Source organism: Melanerpes formicivorus, unplaced genomic scaffold (assembly GCF_026170545.1).
Source record: "Melanerpes formicivorus ecotype bairdi unplaced genomic scaffold, bMelFor1.0.p_v2 SCAF_10, whole genome shotgun sequence".
NCBI classification, from domain to species: domain Eukaryota; kingdom Metazoa; phylum Chordata; class Aves; order Piciformes; family Picidae; genus Melanerpes; species Melanerpes formicivorus.
Window position 1 is genome coordinate 11,169,113 of NW_027142362.1, and position 19,302 is coordinate 11,188,414.

At 58.8% G+C, this 19,302-nt stretch overlaps 3 protein-coding genes across 4 annotated transcripts; all 3 read right to left on the reverse strand.

Annotated features, from left to right (window-relative positions):
- Positions 1 to 1,323: 1,323 nt before the first annotated feature.
- On the reverse strand, positions 1,324 to 2,025 carry SERF2 (small EDRK-rich factor 2). Its single transcript, XM_068143654.1, has 3 exons — positions 1,967 to 2,025; positions 1,658 to 1,766; positions 1,324 to 1,547 (listed from the first exon to the last, which is right to left on the reverse strand). Exons 1-3 carry the CDS (start codon positions 1,971 to 1,973, stop codon positions 1,484 to 1,486), a joined length of 180 nt encoding a protein of 59 aa, XP_067999755.1. The 5' UTR covers positions 1,974 to 2,025; the 3' UTR covers positions 1,324 to 1,483.
- Positions 2,026 to 2,074: 49 nt separating this feature from the next.
- Positions 2,075 to 4,448, reverse strand: LOC137443735 (peptidyl-prolyl cis-trans isomerase FKBP8-like). Of its 2 annotated transcripts, XM_068143651.1 has the most exons (8): positions 4,017 to 4,448; positions 3,760 to 3,926; positions 3,588 to 3,676; positions 3,188 to 3,364; positions 2,941 to 3,113; positions 2,783 to 2,860; positions 2,535 to 2,644; positions 2,075 to 2,449 (listed from the first exon to the last, which is right to left on the reverse strand). In XM_068143651.1, exons 1-8 carry the CDS (start codon positions 4,249 to 4,251, stop codon positions 2,291 to 2,293), a joined length of 1,188 nt encoding a protein of 395 aa, XP_067999752.1. In that variant the 5' UTR covers positions 4,252 to 4,448; the 3' UTR covers positions 2,075 to 2,290. The 2 variants fall into 2 exon arrangements, with proteins under 2 accessions (XP_067999752.1, XP_067999753.1); XM_068143652.1 differs by lacking the exons at positions 2,075 to 2,449; positions 2,535 to 2,644; positions 2,783 to 2,860 and having other exon boundaries at positions 2,947 to 3,405.
- A 3,709-nt stretch (positions 4,449 to 8,157) lies between these two features.
- On the reverse strand, positions 8,158 to 16,552 carry PDIA3 (protein disulfide isomerase family A member 3). Its single transcript, XM_068143655.1, has 13 exons — positions 16,338 to 16,552; positions 16,115 to 16,193; positions 15,087 to 15,204; positions 14,598 to 14,705; positions 13,576 to 13,705; positions 13,021 to 13,137; positions 12,449 to 12,574; positions 11,775 to 11,957; positions 10,803 to 10,911; positions 10,089 to 10,217; positions 9,336 to 9,415; positions 8,812 to 8,869; positions 8,158 to 8,567 (listed from the first exon to the last, which is right to left on the reverse strand). The coding sequence occupies exons 1-13, from the start codon at positions 16,496 to 16,498 to the stop codon at positions 8,448 to 8,450; spliced, it is 1,518 nt and encodes a 505-aa protein (XP_067999756.1). The 5' UTR covers positions 16,499 to 16,552; the 3' UTR covers positions 8,158 to 8,447.
- Between the last annotated feature and the right edge of the window lie 2,750 nt (positions 16,553 to 19,302).

Consider the following 19,302-nt stretch of genomic DNA (forward strand, 5'->3'; position numbering starts at 1 on the left):
TCAGTGTCCGCCACTGGATTGAGGACATCAAGGTAAGGGAAGGGTCTGACAGGTTTCCAGGCCCCCTGGAGCACAGCAGGAGCCCTGGGGCTTCCTCAGGGACAGCTGGACCGTGCCATGCCCCAGGCAGTGCTAGGGGAGCTGGAGTGAAAGCTGGGTTGCTTGCTCAGCAAGGTGAGGGACCAGGCCCTGGGGATGCTTCCTGCTACTTCTCCCTTCTGATGGTGTGTCAAGTCTGGAACCACACTTGGCACAAGCATCATGGGAGGCAGCTGATGTGTGTGGCAGAGCTCTGAAGCTCCTGGAGAACATGGGCAACAGCAGGGGCTGGGAGCTGCCCCACTCTTCCTCCCTTCCCACAGGCCATGGAGCGGCCACTGCCAATCATGCTGGTGGGGAACAAGATGGACCTGAGGTCTGACCTGCCAATGACTGCGGGGGTCCACACAGCCCAGGGGCAGCAGCTGGCCATGGTGAGCCATGTACCTCAGGCACTGGAGAAGCAGGGACCTGGCAGGGACCCCACTGACAGCCTCTATTCCCCCAGGCCCACAGGTCCCTGTTCTGCGAGACCAGCGCCAAGGATGGCACCAATGTGGTGGAGGCTGTGCTGCACCTGGCACGGTAAGGAGTTCTGTTGCTGTGGTACACAGTTCTAAGTCGAGCAAGGCCCATGGAACTAGCACCCATAGGCTCCATCCTGCTGCAGTGATGGGGCTGGCTGACACCAGTGCTCTGGGCCCCACAGGGAAGTGAAGAGTATGGGTCAGAGCAAAGGCCTCAGCATAGGACCAGACCTCAGCATTGCCCCAAGGACATCTCCACACTGCTGCTGGACCTAGCACAGGAAACAGAATGGACGCTGGCTCTGCGTCCTCACCATGGACAAATCTCACTCTGAAGACATCTGCAGAGGAGCTGCAGAGCTAGCACCTCACCCTGCTCCAGCTCCTGCACCTGCTGGTCCCACCAGCTGCAGGAGGCCCAGCCGCCATCACCGCTGCATCACCCACAGCCCCCTGTCCCTCCATCTCAAGCCATCGTCCCTCTCCAGTGTGACCCTCCCCCGTTTCCATCCCCCGGGCTCTGAAGCATGCTATTCTCAGCCTGCGGCTGCACCCCGACCCCCCAGCGATGCCCACAAACACCTTTCAGGCCAAGCCCCTTTTTTGTTCTGTACCGTGAAGATGCAGCGGCTCCACAGCGGCGCTTACTCCATCCTCCGCCTCCCCAGCAGCGAACACTGCCTCCCGGCGGCAGTGCGCCCCCAACCCCCGGCCTCAGTCCCCCCCCACCCGGGCGTACGGAGAAAGGAGACGGTCATGCCGGGCTCCACAAGCTACTTTAATAGGAGACGGTCCCAAGGCGGGCTCAGGGCGCTGCCGGAGTCCCCGGCGGGGTGGCCTGGTCCCGGGGCTGCAGCGGGCATCCTGCCGGCGGGCGGCCCGGCCCCAGGGCGGCGGCAGCCCGGTCAAGCCCGGGGCTACTTGGCGCCCTCCTTCTTCTCGTCGGCCTTCTTCTGCTTCTGCTGCATGATCTCCGAGTCCCTGCGGGAGAGCACGTCGCCGGGCTGGCAGCGGTACTGGCACCACCGCGGGAACGGGACTGGGAATCGGGGCGGGGATAGGGGGGACGGCGGGGTCGGAACGGCGCTCACCTCTGCTTGCGGGCGGCGGCTGAGAGCCCGTCGTCCCGCCGCTTGCCCTTGCCCGAGTCGCTCTGCTTCTTCAGGTTCTTCTGCCGCGCCAGTTCGCGCTGGTTCCCGCCTGCGACGGCGCGGCCGCCTCAGAACGGCCCCGGGCCGGGGCCCGGCCCCGCGGCCCAGGCCCAGGCCCAACCCCGCGGCCCAGCCCACGCCCTGGCCCCACGGGTCACGGCGTCACCCCCACCCCCCAAGCCGGCCCCGGCCCGCAGGGTGGGTCTCGGCTCTGCTCCCCCTGCCCGGCCGGGCCGGGCCCGCACTCACGGGTCATGGCGCCGCTGCCTCCCGCCCTCCGCTCCGCCGCCACGTCCCGCACTGACCCCCCCCTGCGCCCCGCCCCGCGCTGCTCTTTAAGGGCGCGGCACAACCAATCCCCGCACAGAACCCCCCCCTGCCGCCCTTCTATTGGTGATCCTCTTTGCCTAGGCTCCGCCTGATTGGCCGCGGGCTATGGCTGCCATTCTGCCTGCGGGGGCGAAAAAGCCGGAAGCCAGGGCGCAGGCGCCGGAGCGGCGTTCATCCGCTAGGGGGCGCGGCCGCGGGGCGCGCGGGGCCAGGGCGGGCCGGGCCGAAGCTTTCCCCTCCCCTTCACCCAATGCCCACTGGGCGCCACGGGGACCCCACGAGGCGCGCAGTTTTCTCCGTCCACCTTCTCTTCCATCCACGGCGGGGATGCTCGTCCGAGTGGGCACCGGGAGCCGCGGGGCCAGTCACGCCTCTCCTTCCGCTGCGGGCGGTGCTGGGGCCCTGCGGGGAGTGATCGCTGTGAGCGACAGTCGGGACGCACACAACCTGCCCCCGACGGCCCCAGTTCGGCAGCACGCCTACGCACTCGCGGCTCGGAGAAGGTGGCGGCGTTGAGCCATAGTGGGGCTCCGAAGGGGCGGCGTGGTCTGAGGGGCTCCGTCGGTTCAGCAGCCGTGAAAGCTCGGCGTGGATCACCTGCGGATGGCAGAGCGGCTGGAGCGGGCGCACCCCACGACAGCCCTGGTGCCCCTCGAGCCGGGCTCCTATGGGACCCCCGCTCGCCCCAATACTTCTAGTATCCAGTTTCTGCGGGACCGCGCTACCGGCTCGGACCTTGTTCGCCGGGTCTAGCTCCAGGGCTCTCCTCAGATCTACAGCTGCCTCCTCGTCTCGGCCCTGTTGCGCCAGCAGCTGCGGAGAGAAGAGCCCGCGGTGGCGAGCAGCGGGGCTGTGCCGGGCTGCGGGCGGGGCGGGGTGGGCTGCTGGTCTACCTGCCCCCGACGGAGCAGCGCCCGGCCGTTGTCCGGGCTGATGCGGAGGACCGCCTCGCAGGACGCCAGCGCCTCGTCCGCCCTCTCCAGCTTCAGCTCCGCGGCCGCGCAGTTGTTGAAGCACTTGACACGCTGCTCCCGCAGCTCCTCTTCCTCCTCTGGCCCCGGTGGGGCTGCAGGACAAGTGAAGCCTCAGCACCCCGCCCCGCCCCGCTGCCCCGGCCCTCCTCACTCCTCCCGGTCTCACCGGTAGCGGGGCCGTCGAGGGCACGCAGGGCCAGGCGGTATGAGCCCAGCGCTGCCTCGAAGTCGCCCCGCGCGAAGTGGAAGTTGCCCCTTTCCCTGCGTTGCGAGCCCAGGCACAGGCGGGTGGCGGGTGGGAGCGGCTGCGCCTCGGGGTCGTCCCGCACCTCCAGCAGCGTCACTTCGAACAGCAGCGAGGCTTCCGGCGGCACGTCGGGCTCCCTGCAGGAACATCGCCGGCTGCCCCTGCCCCCCAGCCCTGCCTCCGCCTCTCAGAGCCCTGTCAGCTCTTGTCAGTTTCTGGCTCTTGTGTTTTTCCTCCCGCCCCCGGTTCCGGTTCATGCTCCGGCCCCTGTTCTGCTGGTCACCCTGTCCATCCCAGTCGCCCTGCCCGCCCGTCCTACCTGCCCGGGCGGCCGTAGCCATAGGGAAAGGCGGCGAGAAAGAAGGAGACTTCCCCGGGCTGCATGGTAGGGACGCCCAGTTCCAGAGCCTGCAGACATGGGCACGGCAGGTCTGATCAGGCTCTGTATCGGGCACCACTCAGCCCGCCTCCGCGCTGCGGCCGGAGCTGACCTGCACGACGTCGCCGTGGCCCGGCACGAAGCTGAGCAGCGGGTCCCGCTCCACCAGGCCGCCGTCCTCCAGGGCTCCCAGCACCTTCACCAACACCATCTGGCCCGGACCCGGCCGCGGCCCGCCCTGCCCGTCCTGAACCACGCGCTTCCGCAGCAGCCGGTCCTCTGCGAGTGGTGGAGGAACCTGAGAGTTGTTCCAGGGCTCGGCATCCCCGACCTAGCACCCCTTGGAGCCCGGCACTCAGGAGCGCTCACCCGTTAGGTCGCTCCAGCCGTCGGCCGCAAAGAGCGGCCCGAAGCTGCCGGGGCCCAGAGCCACCAACGCCTCCAGCCGCTGGTAGAAGAGCTGCTCCTCGTCGCGCACCGACGGCAGCGGGATGGTGATGTGGGGCAGGAGGAATCGCACCCTCCTGTCTCGGCCGGGACCCTGCGGCTGATTTCCGGCCCCTGCATCCCTCTCCGGGGAGCCGCCGGGAGAGGGTCCCGGCATGACAATCCTCAGCCCGGCTCGTCCCCCGCCGCTACCACCCGGCCTCAGTCTGGACTTCCTCCGCGCTCAGCGGCGGGCGGCTGCGGCCGCCAGCTCACCGGGCACGTCGCCGTGGGCTCCGCCGCGCCGCAACTGCCCAGGGCTGCCCGGGCCGGGGCCGCCGCCGAGCGCATCCCGCCTAGCCGTTACTTAATACCGGGAAGCCGCTCAGGGGATTAGCCCAGGGCGGCGGCAAAAATAGCCGGCTCAGGCCGACCCCCGCCGCCGTCGCCCCGCCCCGCCACTGCCACCCGGGAGCGGCCTGGAGCCGTCCGCCCGCCGTGGTCCCACACTCCGGGCCCATGAGGAGCTTGTTCCGGTACCAGCAGAACCGGGTGCAGGCGGGAGTCGTCGGTGGCCGTTGTTGCAGGGGACGACGGGGCCGTGATTGCTCTCCAGGACAGCCGGGGGAATGAGTGAGGGGACTGTCAGCGAACAAGGGTACCGAGGAACTCATGATGGCCCAGAGGGTGGAGGACCGGGAGGGACTGGGAGGGACCGGGGAGGACAGAGCGGCCGCCGCTTGCAGGGACTAAGGGACAACCAAGGGATACGGGGGAGCCTGTGGCAGGCACAACTTGAGGGGACCGCGGGAAATGGGGAAACTAGGCAGCCCGGAGGTAAGTGCTCTGGGGACCGGGAGACTGAAAGAACGAGTCAAGTTCCCCCGGGCCGGGTCCCCGCAGTTCTCCCAGCGGTGGGAACAAGGGGCGGCGGGCTACACCACGGAGTGGATCCAGCACGCCCCAGGGAAGGTGAAGGCTCGGGGTAGGGGGCGCATCCTTGACAGCCGCCAGCGGTGCCGGGAGGCTCCGGGATGCCCCGGGACTCCCTTCCAGCTCTTCATATTCACAGCCTCCCGCTGCAGCAGGGATGGAGGTGCGGCTGGCCGAGCCCTGGTCACTCCGACGGATGCCCCAGTCCCCCGGCCCCTCCGCTCTCAGGGCTGTGTCGGCGACACCGTCTCGGGGTCAGCCGCGGATGGTAGGAACCCTGCCCCGGGCTACTGGCTCCCACCAGTCGTGCCCTTCTCGTGGTTCCCGGTGGCCCCGGACCTGTAGCTGATGCCCTTCCCGCGCCTGTCACGCTGAGCTCCCGGTCCCTGCAGGGACACCCAGAGTACTACTCCCTGCCAAGCCAGGGCTTGGGGGCCCTGCTCTCCCCCAGCACTGCCTCCTCCTCACCACGGTCAGGGCAGCAGCTCCACACACGCAGAGAGCTGAGGCTGCACCAGTAAGCAAAAGGCAGGAGTGGTAGTGGGAGAGCTGTGCGGTGGGATGGAGGACTTCCCAGGGGTCACAGCCCAAGAGCAGCAGCTGCAGCACAGGTAGAGCAGGGCCTTCAGGCAAGACCAATCCACCTCTCTGCTTCTTGGGCTTTTGTTGTTTACAGACACATTCCCTAGCTTTAGTCTCCTGTTTCTGCTGTCCCAGGAGCCAGGAGCACAGACCCTCAGCCCTATGTGGTACTTCTGCAGCACACCGCAGCACACACTGCCCTCAGGCCACATGCAGAAGCCTTCTCTGGGTGGTAAGCACTCATGGGCTTGAGCAGAAGAAAGCTTCGGGGGGATGTGTGTGCAGGGAGAACCTTCTTCCATCCCAAAAGCATTTGGCTTTCTTTCCATGCCTCTTTCCCAGAAAACCCTCCCTCACCCCTAGCCCAAACAGTCCAGAGCTTGGAATGTGCCTCTGCCACCCCCTGGCATGGTGCAACAGCAGAGAGGGTGAAGCTGCCCTGTGAACTTGTGACATGGGATCCCAATGCAGGCCCAGGACAAGCCTATGGCAGAGCAAGCTTGTCTGGCAGAAGTGCCTGGCAGAGCTGGATTTCTCAGGAGGGACAGGACCTGCTTCACCTCCAGAAGCAGCAGATAAAGGATGGCACAGCCCTGCCTGCTTACTGCCCCTCACACCAAGGGCTTCAGCAAAGTGACACAGCACTGCCAGCCCCAGACCCTGCCAAGAGCAAAGGGCTCTAATCCAGAGCTCCTGCAGGCCCAGGGAGGACAAGCTTTCCTGGTGGTGGCAGGAGATTCCATTCCCTCTGCTTGGTGGAGCAGGTCAGAGTGTACCACGTTGGAGCAGCACAGCCTGGATGCTCACAGCAGTGACATAAGCCAAGAGAAAACTGGCATAAGAAGTGAAAGGCAAGAGACCTACAGGCAGCAGTTCTGGGCTGCAAAGGAAAGGGCAAAGCTAGGCACCTATTAACTCCCTTTATTGAGAACGAAACAGCCCTGTGAGTGCATTACTCAAACCTTCAAGTGGTGGCTGCCCCCTCATCAGTTTTCCATGAGACGAAGCCCTGTGTCACTCACCTTTGCTAACTACAAATCTCTCTTCAGATGTCTGTTTCTCCTCATCTGAAGCCTCATTAGCTCCAGTAATTGTAGCACACAGTAAGGAGTATCTGGGTAGCCAACAGCACTACAACACCCTTCTGCCATTCTTTCTCCCTCTTGCCAGAGGCATTACAATGCCTGTACTCCCCTCACCCCTCCTGGTCTGGTACTGAGGGCTCTGGTCCAAATTTGCAAAGAACTGAACTCCGGTTTCATGCTCAGCTGCCACCAGGTCTGGTCACAGACTAAGGAGTAAAACAAGGACTAGAAGAGCTTCCCCCACCTCCTCAGTGCCTGACACCAGACCCTACCCTGGCCAGCAAGGAAGCAGTGTTCCCATTTGGGTTCACAGAAGGTAGTTAGCAGCAGCCTGTTTCTTGCACTAGTCTGAAGTCTCAGCCAGCTACCAGGGTCATGCCAGCCTGAGGTGCAAGGACCCCTCAATATCACACACAAAGCCCCTGCCAAGGAGCCACCATGTCTGCTCTGGGGCTCAGAGTCCCTGCAGCCAGCAGCAGAGTAGAGAGGTAGTTGTGCTTTAAGATACTGATGCACCTGAGGAAGAAATTCCTGTACTGCATAGCTGCTGGAAAGAGAGGACCATGTGCTAAGCCTTGTATGATCTGCTGTAGCCAGAGGATTCTGGCAGCAATAAATAACTGGAAGAACACAGCCCGCAGTGGTGGGGGAGGATCCACAGAGAAAGCCAGCACTGGCTCTTGCCATGGCAACTGCTAGAGCACAGCCTCAGAGCCTGCTGATCCTCACTTGCACTCCCAGGCAGCCAGGAAATGCAGAGCCAGAACTAGAGCATGTCTCTGCTCCTGCACCATCCTGCTTCTGACCCTTCCAGTCAGCAGATCCTGGGCCAAGAAGAGCCAGCACTGCACCCAACACAGTTCAGAGCCTGCACCACCTCACTGTGGCACAGGATCCTGTTCCTCCCCCTCCTGAAGAGAAAGCCACAATAACCAACCTGCTTCCCACCCAGTGAGGCAATGACCTCACATTTAACTGGTCTGAACTGTGCCAGCCAGTCAAGCCACAGACAAGCCTGCTGGCTGTGGGGACTCCCCCAGCACCGTCCCAGCATGTGGGACTCCCCAGCACTCCCCCACCCACTTGGCTTTGCAGGAACAGATTTATTGCTGCTGCTTGCTTACTGTGGAGTGAGCCCCATACCAGGGTGCTCCATCTGCTGCACTGGTTGAGCTTCTGCATCCACATCAGGTCCCACCCACCCCTGAATCAGAGGCAGCACACAAACAGCAAATACATTTGTCACTAGAGTCCCTAGGCCTCACACCTGGGTAAATGCAGCACCTGAAGCACAACCCCCACCAGGACAGCTGCTGCTCTGGAAGGAATCCTGAGCTGAGGAGGCTCAGCCCAGCTCAAGGCTGAGCTTCATGTTTAGGAGCATGAGGCTCATCCAAGGAAACAACCTGCAGCTAGGAACCGCTGCTGTCTGTGAAGAGCAGGATCCCGGTGTAAAGTCCAACAGATCTCTCAGGACATGGAACTTTGGTCTTAAGGGGGTCATTTTATTGTTTCACTTCTCCAAATGTACAAAAAAAATTAGAAAATAACCCTACCCCCCACCCCCTCCCAAACCACAAAACAAACCAGTCTGGGGGGCCCCACAACAGTGCAGCTAAGAGACGGCAGGAAATTAAACAGAACTAGACACAGCAGCTGGGTCCCCTGGGTCCACATGGCCACTGGCTCTCCACAACTCAGAACTGCCCCCAGTCTGCCCAGTGCTTCCCCAATTCACACAGAGCTCATCCTGACAAGATGGCAAGTGGGTGCTTTACAAATCCTCCTTCACCTTCTTCTTGGATTTCTTGGTTTTATCCTCCTCCTGCAGCACAGGAGTGTTGGTAGCCTCCCGCTTCAAGTAGCTGATGAAGTCACTCACTTCTCTGCCACCCTGCAGAAAGCACAGACAGTGAAGTGGTGTCTATACCCCTGTGGGCTACCCCTCGATGCAGGGGAAATGGGGAGACAGGCAAGAGACCAGAGCAGCTGCAAGTGGAGCTCTGCCCTGGGTTTGTAGCACTGGGCAGAACAGTACCACAGCTGCTGAGTTCACAGCAACTGTGCCACAGCTCCAGAGCCTCAGCACCAGGAGGACACCTGGATGCTGGTTCATTTCCTTGTAAAGCAGCACTCACCTCGTACTTCTTTGGACTCTGCTTCTTTCCAGCTGGAGCAAAATAGATGGTGGGGAAGCTATGGAGAAAAGGGAGACCTCTGAGCTCCTCAGGTGGTTTTCTTCCAGACCAGCAGCCTGGCCCTCACTGAGGGGTTTCACACCCCACATTTCCTCAGCTTAACACAGCAAGAGCTGCAGCAGCTCTTCAGCCAGCAGGTGTGGCCTCCAAAAGCCCAGCCACAACCATGGCATTAGCTGACATCAACTGTTTTCATAAAAAGCACATCCAGCACCATTCTCACACTGCCAAGAACAGGATCACAGCAGCAAGACAGGCTCCCAGATGTGGCCAGGACAGCAGAATCACCGAGAAGCAAGGCAGAGGAGTGTTGTTTTCACACTCAGTTTCCTCATGCTAAGCAAATACCCAGCAATCACATTCCCAGCACCCGCACCCACCCTTTCCATGAGACATGTGGCTGCTGGTCAGATGGAATCTGACCTCTAGCAAGGCCACAGTGGTGTAACAGCAGCAGGACCTACCCTCTGACTTCATATGGGGAAGGCACATCATTGGCTGTGGCATCCATTTTGGCAATGACGATATTGGGGTCTTTACTGAGCTGTGGGTAGAAAGAACTTATGGGTAACCAATCCATGGCAGCTACCACCAGGAATTCACCAAACCAACACATCCAAGACAGTGATGTCAGGACAGTGCACAGGGGATGCTCAAAAATGAACAATTCACTTCTGCTGCACTGGTGCACAGGGAACAAAGTCCCTCCTCAGCCACCTGTCTGCTGCACACACTCTCAGCTCTGGTGTCATCCCTGAGCACCTGCTCACCTTCCACCTCGGGAAACCAGCTGTGAGGACAATCAGTGCTCAGCAAGGAGAGCACCTGGCAGCCAAAGAGCAGAAGGCTGCTCAGAGCCAGGAGAACAATTTATGTGCCCCACCTGTGAAGTGGGCAGGGCAGTGTCACCTGTCACCAGATGAGAGATGAGAATAATGTAGAGGGGAAAAAAAACCAAACCAACAAAACCCAAAAAGGAACTCTGGCAGTTGAGCCCAGCCCAGGGAATATTTGTATGCCACAGTGAAAGGCAAAGGCTAAACCCACCAGTGTGGTTGCTACCACACTCCAGATGCTGCCAACTTAACTTCTGCACCTACAGGAGGTGCCAAACCCCATAGCCCTCAGAAGGCACAGTTATGCCTGTTATTGTGAAGGCTGGACACAGAACCTGCAGGAGTGTTTAGTTTATGTTTGTCAGAGTCCCAGAGACCTACCTTCTCCCCCAACTCTTTGTACTTGGGCTCCAGATTCTTGCAGTGGCCACACCAGGGTGCATAAAACTCTATAAGGACATCTTTGTCTTCTGCATTAACAATTTCATCAAAGTTCTCAGCAACCACCACCTGGCAATGTTAGATAACACAGGTTAGTTGTTTGCAGACAGCAGGCTCCACATTGCAATCCCACCTCCACCCTGATCAGCACAATGACCAAATACTTCACTGAGCTGTGACATCTTCCACTTGCAGTTAAAAAACCTGTCATAGGTTCCAGTGCCACCTGTGAGTGAGGTTTGAATCTGGCATCCTCACAGGAGGAGGACAAAATCACTAATGTTTAACCCCAGACTGGCTGAGGCTATCCAACACCTCCACTAAGGGCAGAATTTACTGGAAGGGATGAAAGGTAAGAAATAGGAAACAGCAGAGTCATAGCCAGCTCAGGGCCATGCCATGAAGCAGCAGAGGTCAGAGTAGATCTGCATGACCCCTGTACTCCTGGGTGATCCTGCACTGCTGGGCTCAAGGGACTCCACAGAACAAATGGGAACCCAAATTGCAAACTGAACCTCTCCCCAGCTCAGGAAACTGTAACACAAGGGAAGGGATTCTTCTCAAGGTGCCACCAAGCAGCACAAGACACTGGTGTGAGATTAGAAGCTGCTGCAGTGCTCCTACACCCCCTTTAAGAGCCTCTTCAGTGCTCACCTTCACAGGGCCATCATTGCTTTCAGGGACAGGCTCTGATTTCAGGTACTTCTTCAAGTTTCCATCAAAGTAATCTTGCAGAAATCTCTCCAGGGCCTTTCCATCACGGCTGAAAGGGACAATTCAGAGCCATCACCAAACAGGATAAGAGAGGAAAAATTTCAAGGCTGATTTAAGCTCCTTCCACCCACAGAACAGATGCCACCCTGCACCTCTGAGAACATCACCCTGGGGCTGGCCTAGAACACCTCAGCGCAAGGGCAAAGCAGCCCTTCAGAGTTTCGACAGGAGGCTGGCTGCACACCCCATTCTAGGGTCTAGGCTTTCCAGGAGCCTGAAGTTTTTCCTCAAGAAGAAGAGGAGGCTCAGGGGTGACCTCATTGCCCTCTACAACTACCTGAAAGGTGGTTGTAGCCAGGAAGGGGTTGGCCTCTTCTCCCAGGCAACCAGCACCAGAACAAGAGGACACAGTCTCAAGCTGTGCCAGGGGAGGTTTAGACTCGAGGTGAGGAGAAAGTTCTTCACTGAGTGAGTCATTCGTCATTGGAATGTGCTGCCCAGGGAGGTGGTGGAGTCACCATCCCTGGAGGTGTTCAAGAGGAGATTGGAGGTGGCACTTGGTGCCATGGTCTAGTCATGGGGTCTGTGTTGACAGGTTGGACTCGATGATCCTCAAGGTCTCTTCCAACCTTAGTTATACTGTGATAACTGCGACACAATTGTTCCCTCTGCCCTTTAATGCATCTCAGCTCCTAACAACCAGATACTTGTACTGAGAATTCACAGGAGGGGCTGCGAGGTTTCCAGAGAGCAGGAAAAACCTCTCAGGAGAGTTTGACTCATCAATCATTTCATTCCAGCTGGAAGACCCAGCTTTTCTGTTTCCTCCAAGCCAAGGAAGCATGAAATGGTCACAGACCCCCAGACGGAAGTCCCTCGAGCGAGAGGTAACTGCCAAGTTCAAGAACTCACGAGAATTCCTCCTGCATGACGTATTTGTCTCCTTTAGCAGTTCTGATGGCAACAACTGGAGCCTCACCCACGCTGCTGTCCAGACCAAACTCTGAGAGCTCATGGCTGAAGGTTTTCCGACTAGCAACAGCAAAGGACAGTTTGTGGCCAGCATCTAAGAACTTCTTTGCGATCATCATTACTCTGAGGGGGGAAAAAACCCAACAACACAAACCATGACTCCTTTGAACGTTTTCTTCCACACTATAGAACACCTTTCAAGCTGAAGTTCAGTGCAGGGATATGTTCTGCATAGCCAAGTCCTACAACAATGGTACCAAGAAGCACAGGATTAAGCTTGTGCCTGTTAATGAGGTCTCGGCAAGAGTGGCGTTTTCATCCTCCACCCATCCACAACCATCAGCAGAGCCACCAGGATCTCACCCAGTGGAAAACCCACCTAGCATCAATAAGAAGGTTTTTGCTTAAGGTCTAAAAGCAAGCAGGTAGGCTTGCAGTTTGGGTTCCTGCTTTGGGCTCTGCAGCCACCCTAACAGTTGCAATTACAAACTCACCTGGAAGACTTTTGGGAGAGAAAAGCCTCATAGAGGAGCAAGATGAGAAACTGTCACCAGAGCTACAAGCAGCAGTGACACAGGAGTGAGTGAGCAGCTGACTGACCCTGCCACCCGTACCTGTTGCGCCAGTAGTTGGATCCCTTCGCGTTCTTCTCGTAGTCCACGTCATAGTATGCCACCAACAAGTCCTTCCCCTGGATCAAGTCTTTGTTGTCTTCAGTCATGTGTGGGCAGATGCCAAAGCTACCAACAAGACAGGTATCAGCAGCTTCCACTTTGCAGCCCAGAACGGGCTCAATGCAGCACTCTCCTGCTTCCCACCCAGGAATGCTAAAGGGCAGGGATCAGTAGGACCCGAGGAAGGAACACCCTGCACATCTGTGTGCCACCTGATCCATCACTGCTCAACACCAGTGACTACATCTGACCTAAATCAGGCCAAAGCTGGCATGTTACTCAGGAAGTTCTGTTTTCAAACAGAATTGTGGTTGTTAGGGACAATAAATGCCAACAGCCATGCTGGGACTTCCCAGAAGGAGAGTGGTCCCTACAGGAGACAGCATGGCCAGGGCGGCTCTGCTGGACACTCTGCAGGAAGCACTGCAGCAGCACCAGTTAGAGAAACCTAGTACCAGGGCCAAACACAGCTGGAGTCAGTCTACCAGAAGCCCTGGCGAGGAACAACTCACATGTTCTCCTGAACAAACTTCTTGACCTTTCCACTGGTGATCTTGTCTTCTGAGTACTTGATGGAAGTGTCCTCAAACTTGTTTGCCAGGCGTGAAGGACGGAATAGGATTATACCCCTGAGGGGAAGCAGGTATTGGGAGTTAGACTGAAGTACCCCTTGGTGTCCAAGGGCAGCAGCTAGACCCCTCCGGTGACGACCCACATTCCTTGTTCATAGCTTCAAGGTGACTGTCCACTTTCTTGGTGTCACTCCTGCATTAGATCTACCTGCCAGACCCACTGCTGTTATTCAGACAGACCACAATGAGATACAAAAGCCCACCACAAGCAGCAATGAGGAAATAAAACACTTCTGCTGAGATACTTCCCACCCAGAGGCAGACACTAACCCCTTGTACCCTTCTATCTTGATTCCAGAGAAAGAAGAGATGGCAGCTGGGGATGAAGCAAGAGCTTAAACCACGTGCAGAAAAGTGAATCCAGTTAACCACTGGAGTCCATGAGTTTGTTACACTTGCCTCAATAGCAAGAAATGTCTGTGCTAAGTCACTTACTCTCCATCCTCCTCATACTTCTGCACCAACTGGTCCTCACTGGTGTGTGCAAAGCGATAGTTGTCCCTCAGGTTATTGGCAGCTTTCATGAATTCTGAATAAGCATCACTGGATGCATCTCTAAAGAAGCCTGCAGGAGAGAGACAGATGGTGACCCCTAACCAACCCAGCAGCAGCCACTGTACAGCCCACATTGCATCTCTCTACAAAGCACTGGAAGATCACTGCTTCTTGCAGTGATCAGGTCTTGCAGGCTATGTTCAGGCCTTCACCTTCAATAGCTTCTCTCCTATTTTTATTGGAGCCCTTCTACCAGCAGAAGGTCACTGAAGAGGCCACCTGGCTCAGTCACACAGCCAAGAAGCAGGTGACCTCTGGGCATTAAGGCATTGGTCCTTGAGATGTCTGTAACCATGTGACACCAGCAGTGATAACAATTGACAATAGCACTTAAACAAGCTTGGGAATGCTGATCAGCACTCACTCAGAGACATCTGTAAGATGGCACCCGAGCTGCCACTGCCACTTGTAAACTGTGGTTAAAACTCTGACAGCCTTCTTGTTCAAGGTCCCTTCCAGCCCCCAACATTCTGTGATTCTGTGTGTCATGAGATGGCACTCAAATGCACTTCCTAAGCAACCCAAATGTTGGCAGCCAGCCAAAAGAGCAAAGAGCTTTACAAAAGACCCACTGTGGTGCCAGGTCTGATAGCCAAAGAATCACAGGGGAAAAGGGAAAAAAAAAAAAGTTGGAAGGTTTCCCCAGAGGTCAGCAAGTCCCAGTTCCTACTCAAAGCCAGACCAGCTCCAGTTCAGGTCAGGTTGCTCAGAGCTTTGTCCAAATCTGTTTCGAAATACCTCTGGGCACGCATTCCAGGGCTTTATCATTCTCATCATGAAACTCTTATGTCCAGCTGGAACTTCCCTTGCTCCAGCCTGTGAAGTTCCTTCTCACCTTTCCACAGCACAGCCCCAAGAACACCCTCCAAAGCCTGTTCCCATGCTGTACTGAACCTACTTACCAATTACAGAAGCATCTTTATCACTGATGAACTTCTCAAACTCAGCCACAGAACTGAGAGCCACTGAAGCAGGTCCTGCCTGTTTCTTGAGGTGGCTGACGATCCCATCTTAAAACAAAGTCAAAACGGTTAAAGGGATTAACAGAAAGTCCTACAAGGCATGTTCAAAGCAAAGTTTGTTTCTGCAGGATCCATACACCTCCCCCATCCAACAAACAGGAGGTGAACTGAAGGAGCACATCACCAACTCACAGCATTTTCCGGATACTGCCCATTAAGGACACCACTAGAAACTAGAGATAACGTGGAAACCTTCACCTTTAGAAGAGAGGTTTAAGGGATAATAAACATTCAGAGCTCTGGAACGGGCAAAAGCAGTGTGTGTGGGTGTGAACCTTCTCTCAGGCATCCCTGATGCGAGTCCATTCCACATGGCTCTGCCTGCCAGCACCATTTTGGCAAGTCAGACACTTGCCGGCAAGCTCTCACCTGCTGTCCTGGGCCCATCGTAGGTTCCTGCCTCTTCTCCATCTCGGAAAATCTTTAAGGTGGGGTATCCACTCACTCCATACTTGTTACAAGTGTTTGAGTTTGCTGTACAATCAACCTAAAGGGAGAGAAATGCTGACACTCAGTGACCCATGCACCCAAATCCACAACAGAAAGCAGCTTTGCTGTTGCTCCCATTATCATGTGCAAGGTCTACAGCATCTGAGAACTTCTTGGCTCTTTAACCAGGGATGCTATGCTTTCACATAAAATACAAGGGTCCAGCACAAAGCATCCAAAAAGGTAGAGCCTCCAAGGTGGAGAGTCAAGACTGGGGAAGGACACAACATGAGTATGAGGACAGTATCCAAAAAATAACTTGGGGAACACTAGAAATGTTAAATAGTTACAACTCTGGCCAGACCACACACAAAAACTCACTAGAAAGGGTGGATTCTTGTAATGAATGACAGGATGAACAGAAACCAATGGTTCTCAACATTTCATCAGCGCTGAAGTTCCTACAACACCTAGAGAACAGAGGCTGAACTCAGCTGGCAAGGAGACCAGAGTGTTGAGCCCATGTCACTTCCCACAAATGGAGAGGAAAACCCAAATTTGGTAAAACCATATAGGTCTTCTAGTGAAAAACAAAGCTTGTGGACAGCAACTATTGCTCTCTAAGTTAAGGGACAACACCCATAACCTAGGCTAGCCCCACACTACAGAGCTCAGAGAAGGCTTCTTCCTCCCACCGGGGCAAGCTCTCTTTCCACACCCATTTTATGGTCTACACGCTAAATGCGTGGCAGCAGCCGCGCAGGCTTCGCCTCCGGATCGTTCCCTGGGGTCTGAGTCTTCACAAAGGCCGAACCTGCTAGAGCCCCGAGACGCCTCAGCCAGGCCCAAAGCGCGCACGGAAGGCGCGAAGGGCCGACCGCAACAGCAAAGCCTTTATATGACCCCATCCACTCGCGAACTGCCGCGGGCCAGCACCGCCCGGCAGGGGCTGCGCGGCGGGTCCTCACCTTCACGAGCGGCACGATCCCCTTCAGCCTGGTCGCTGCCGACTCGTACTCCGGCGCCAGCCGCTTGCAGTGCCCGCACCTGGGAGGACGGCGGTGTTAGGCCTGTCCAGAAGGCCTCGGCCCGCCCCCACCCTTCCCCGGTCCCTCCGCCCGCCCGCCCGCCCGCCCGCCGCCGCACAGGGCCCGGTCCCACCGCTCCTGACTGCGCCGGGCCACCCCTCACCAGGGCGCGAAGAACTCCACCAGCACCAGCCCCGGACGCTCGGCCAGGCCACTCTCGAAATCGGCATCGCTAAGCTCCACCACGTCGGAGGCACGGACGGCGGTGGCAAGGAGCGGGATCAGCAGCAGAAGCGCAGTCGGCCGCGGCCGGGGCGCGGACATGGCGGCACGGGGATCCCTCCTCGGCGGTAGCGGCGGCTGAAGAGGCGCCGGGGGCCACAAGCCGGATGTCCCACCCCTCCAGCCGGATCTGCCGTGTGGCAGCTCCCCGTTGGGCGCCGCGCCGCGCGTCACGCCGGCTCCGGCCAATGGGCTGGGGGGGCTGGGCGGGGCCACCTGCGGCGACTCCGCTCCTCCCTTCCGGGGCCGCAGCGGGGCGGGAGGGGATCGGGTTCTGCTGGGCCGGGCTCATGGCTCGGCTTTGTCTGCGAGCCATGGCGTCGCCCTGGGCTTCCTCCCGCTTCCTGTCTGGTGCCCCACCGCATCGACTGGCTTCGTCCCGCCGAGTGCGGGGCCTGCCCGAGTGTCGTGGCTAGGCGCGGACCTGCTGGTCGGGGCAGCGGGAACCAGGAAGCTTATCCCACGAGAGAAATGTGGAAGTGGGGTAACATGCCGGCAGGACACGCCGGATGATGCTCCTCCATTCCCCACTGCAGACACAAGCAGGTCTCCTAGCCTGGCTTTGGCCTGGCTCAGACCCCGGTACCGTAGCCAGCGCCTGAGGTTACAAGCTACAAGGCTACCGAGCTTGGCGGAGGTTCCGCTGTCGTCGAGACGAGCTCCGTGCAAAAATGCTCCAGTAAAGGGTCTCATGAGCCGCAGAGCCCCGCGCCCGGAGCTTGCCCACTGCTGCTTCCCTTAATGTGGCCTGACTCGTATCAGAGCCAGCAGGGGGCGCTGCCGCCCGCTCGTGGACAGCCAGAACTGCAGGGACGAGGGAGACCCAGCGTGGGAGCGGCTCTCGCAGCCGGCCGGTCTAGGCTGCCGTCAGGACCGATGTAGGGTCTGTTCTGTGCTCCGCCCCCGGCGCGGGAGTGGGCGCCGTTCCCGGGGCAAAACCCTGGGGAGGCAGGATCACTCTCCCCGCACACCTCCCCGTCGGGGGCCAGGCCGGTCTCCTGCGTTGGTCCTGCCAAGGCAGGGTTGTGTCCCGACAGTTGTGGAGATGTGAGTGGGAGTCTTGGGTGGTAACTCACAAGTATAAAAGTCTCCGGTCTGCCATCGCTGCCTGCGGCCCCGTGCCCTAGGATGAGGCTCACAGGGCCCGCGGGGCGGCCGGCTGGGCCGAGGAGCTGCCGGGACCGTGCCGTGTAGCCAGGCGCGCCCTGCCCCGCAAAATCGGGAAGTGGTGGCCGACGGGCGATGATCAGTGCGGCTGCAGCTCCCGCCGCGGGGCAGCCCCAGTGGGGACCCGCTCTCGGCGGTTCGGCCTTGCTAGGAGTTGCCGGCGAGCTCCCGGTGCCGCGCGCCGGGGCTGCGGGATGCTTTACTGCGGTGCGAACGCTAGATGCACTGCGCACCGTGAGCGACGGGCGCTGAGCATCGGCGCCGACCCGGTGCCCGGCGCCTCGCCTGACGGCAACGCTCGCTGGCAGGGACGTTGCCGCAGCTGCTCTGGTGAGTCGGGCCGCCGGGGCTGCGCTGCGGACCGGAGCACAGCCCGGGCGTGCAGAAGGGCTACAGCGACTGTTGCCGGGGGCAAGCGAGGCGAGGCGGGACGGGAGGTGAAACTGTGCTGGATGTCCCGGCGGGACGGGGCGAAACGAGGTGGGATGGATGGGCACTGGGTTGTCCTGGGTGCCCTGCTCATGGGGTAGGATGGGATGGACAGTGGCTGGCACCGGGGGCGGGGCGTTGAACTTGGTGGGCTTTGGGAATGCTGCCCGTGGAGGCTTGTGCTGGCCTTGGGGTCCATCGGTGGGGGGGCTGTGCTGAGACTGCCTAGCAACGCTGCGGGCAGCTGGCAGCTCATGATGACCCCGGTGCTGGAGCCAGCCCAGTCCTTGCTCCTGGGCGAGCTGGAGCTGCGGGTGCTCTGTGCCTCAACCCAGGCCCCACCTCTGTGCTGGGGGATGTGGGATGGTTGGACACCTGAGCAGGTGAGATTCTAGGGGACGAGACAGTGTGCAGTGGCTGGCTTCCGTGACAGGTTTCCCTCTAGAAATAGGATGTGATCTCCATCTTCCTGCAGCAGCATGAGGTGAATGCCTGGGACCTGGGATTGCCCAAACTGGTGGCATTGGGGCGCCTGCTCTGTAGGCTGCTGGTGGCTGAGCCACAGGGCTTGGACATTTGGGAGCTTGGGTGGGTGCATGTCCATTGGAAGCATGAGCCAAGCCCCTGGATGGGGACCAAAAGGAGAGAGGGGCATGACTCACAGCTTTGGTGCAGACAGCAGTGCTGTGCCCAGTGCTTGGCTGCCTGACAATGCCCCATTCCTGGGCTTGCTGAACCTGCACTGCACAGAAGAACAAGCAGAAGTGCTGGCTCCCTGCCTGACCTCCAGTGCAGTGTTTGGCCTGGCCATTGTCTGGGGACTCGAGATCTTCACCCAATTCAGGATGCTAGCAAGTGAGGGTTGGGACGGGACCATACCCTGCAGTCAGTGCTGCCTATGCCCAGGGAGAGCATCCTGAGCCTGGTCTCTGTACCCCAGCTGGGCTCTCCAACATCATCCTCTCTGTACTGGTCCTCGAGCAGAGCCTGGGTACTCACCTTGCAGGCCATTGCTGCTGTCCCAGTGCCCAAGTTTGCAGTGAGTTCCTGTCATACTGAAGCATGGAGGTGGGATATGTCCTGATAGAGCTGGGAGCGACCACAGGGGCCGGCCATGGCCAGCTGCCTTCTCTTTAGTATTTGGCCCAACTCAGCTGCACACCTTCTCCAGCACTCAAGCCATCACTGTCACCCTCTCCAGTACTGGTGGCTTGGCAGTGCCCAGCACCAGGACAGTGCCCAGTGGGAAG

What these genes read in the sequence shown, in the direction of transcription:
- SERF2 (XM_068143654.1), bottom strand. An exon ending in GCCGCCGCCCGCAAGCAGAG is followed by an intron (nt 1,548 to 1,657) that starts GTGAGCGCCGTT and finishes GCTCTCCCGCAG; the next exon opens with GGACTCGGAGATCATGCAGC.
- LOC137443735 (XM_068143651.1), bottom strand. Translation starts at nt 4,251, where the DNA reads ATGCCGGGACCCTCTCCCGGCGGCTCCCCGGAGAGGGATGCAGGGGCC. An exon ending in GCCACGGCGACGTCGTGCAG is followed by an intron (nt 3,677 to 3,759) that starts GTCAGCTCCGGC and finishes CCATGTCTGCAG; the next exon opens with GCTCTGGAACTGGGCGTCCC. An exon ending in CCTCGACGGCCCCGCTACCG is followed by an intron (nt 3,114 to 3,187) that starts GTGAGACCGGGA and finishes CTTGTCCTGCAG; the next exon opens with CCCCACCGGGGCCAGAGGAG.
- PDIA3 (XM_068143655.1), bottom strand. Translation starts at nt 16,498, where the DNA reads ATGTCCGCGCCCCGGCCGCGGCCGACTGCGCTTCTGCTGCTGATCCCG. An exon ending in GTGGAGTTCTTCGCGCCCTG is followed by an intron (nt 16,194 to 16,337) that starts GTGAGGGGTGGC and finishes CCGTCCTCCCAG; the next exon opens with GTGCGGGCACTGCAAGCGGC. An exon ending in TAAAGATGCTTCTGTAATTG is followed by an intron (nt 13,706 to 14,597) that starts GTAAGTAGGTTC and finishes TCTCTCCTGCAG; the next exon opens with GCTTCTTTAGAGATGCATCC.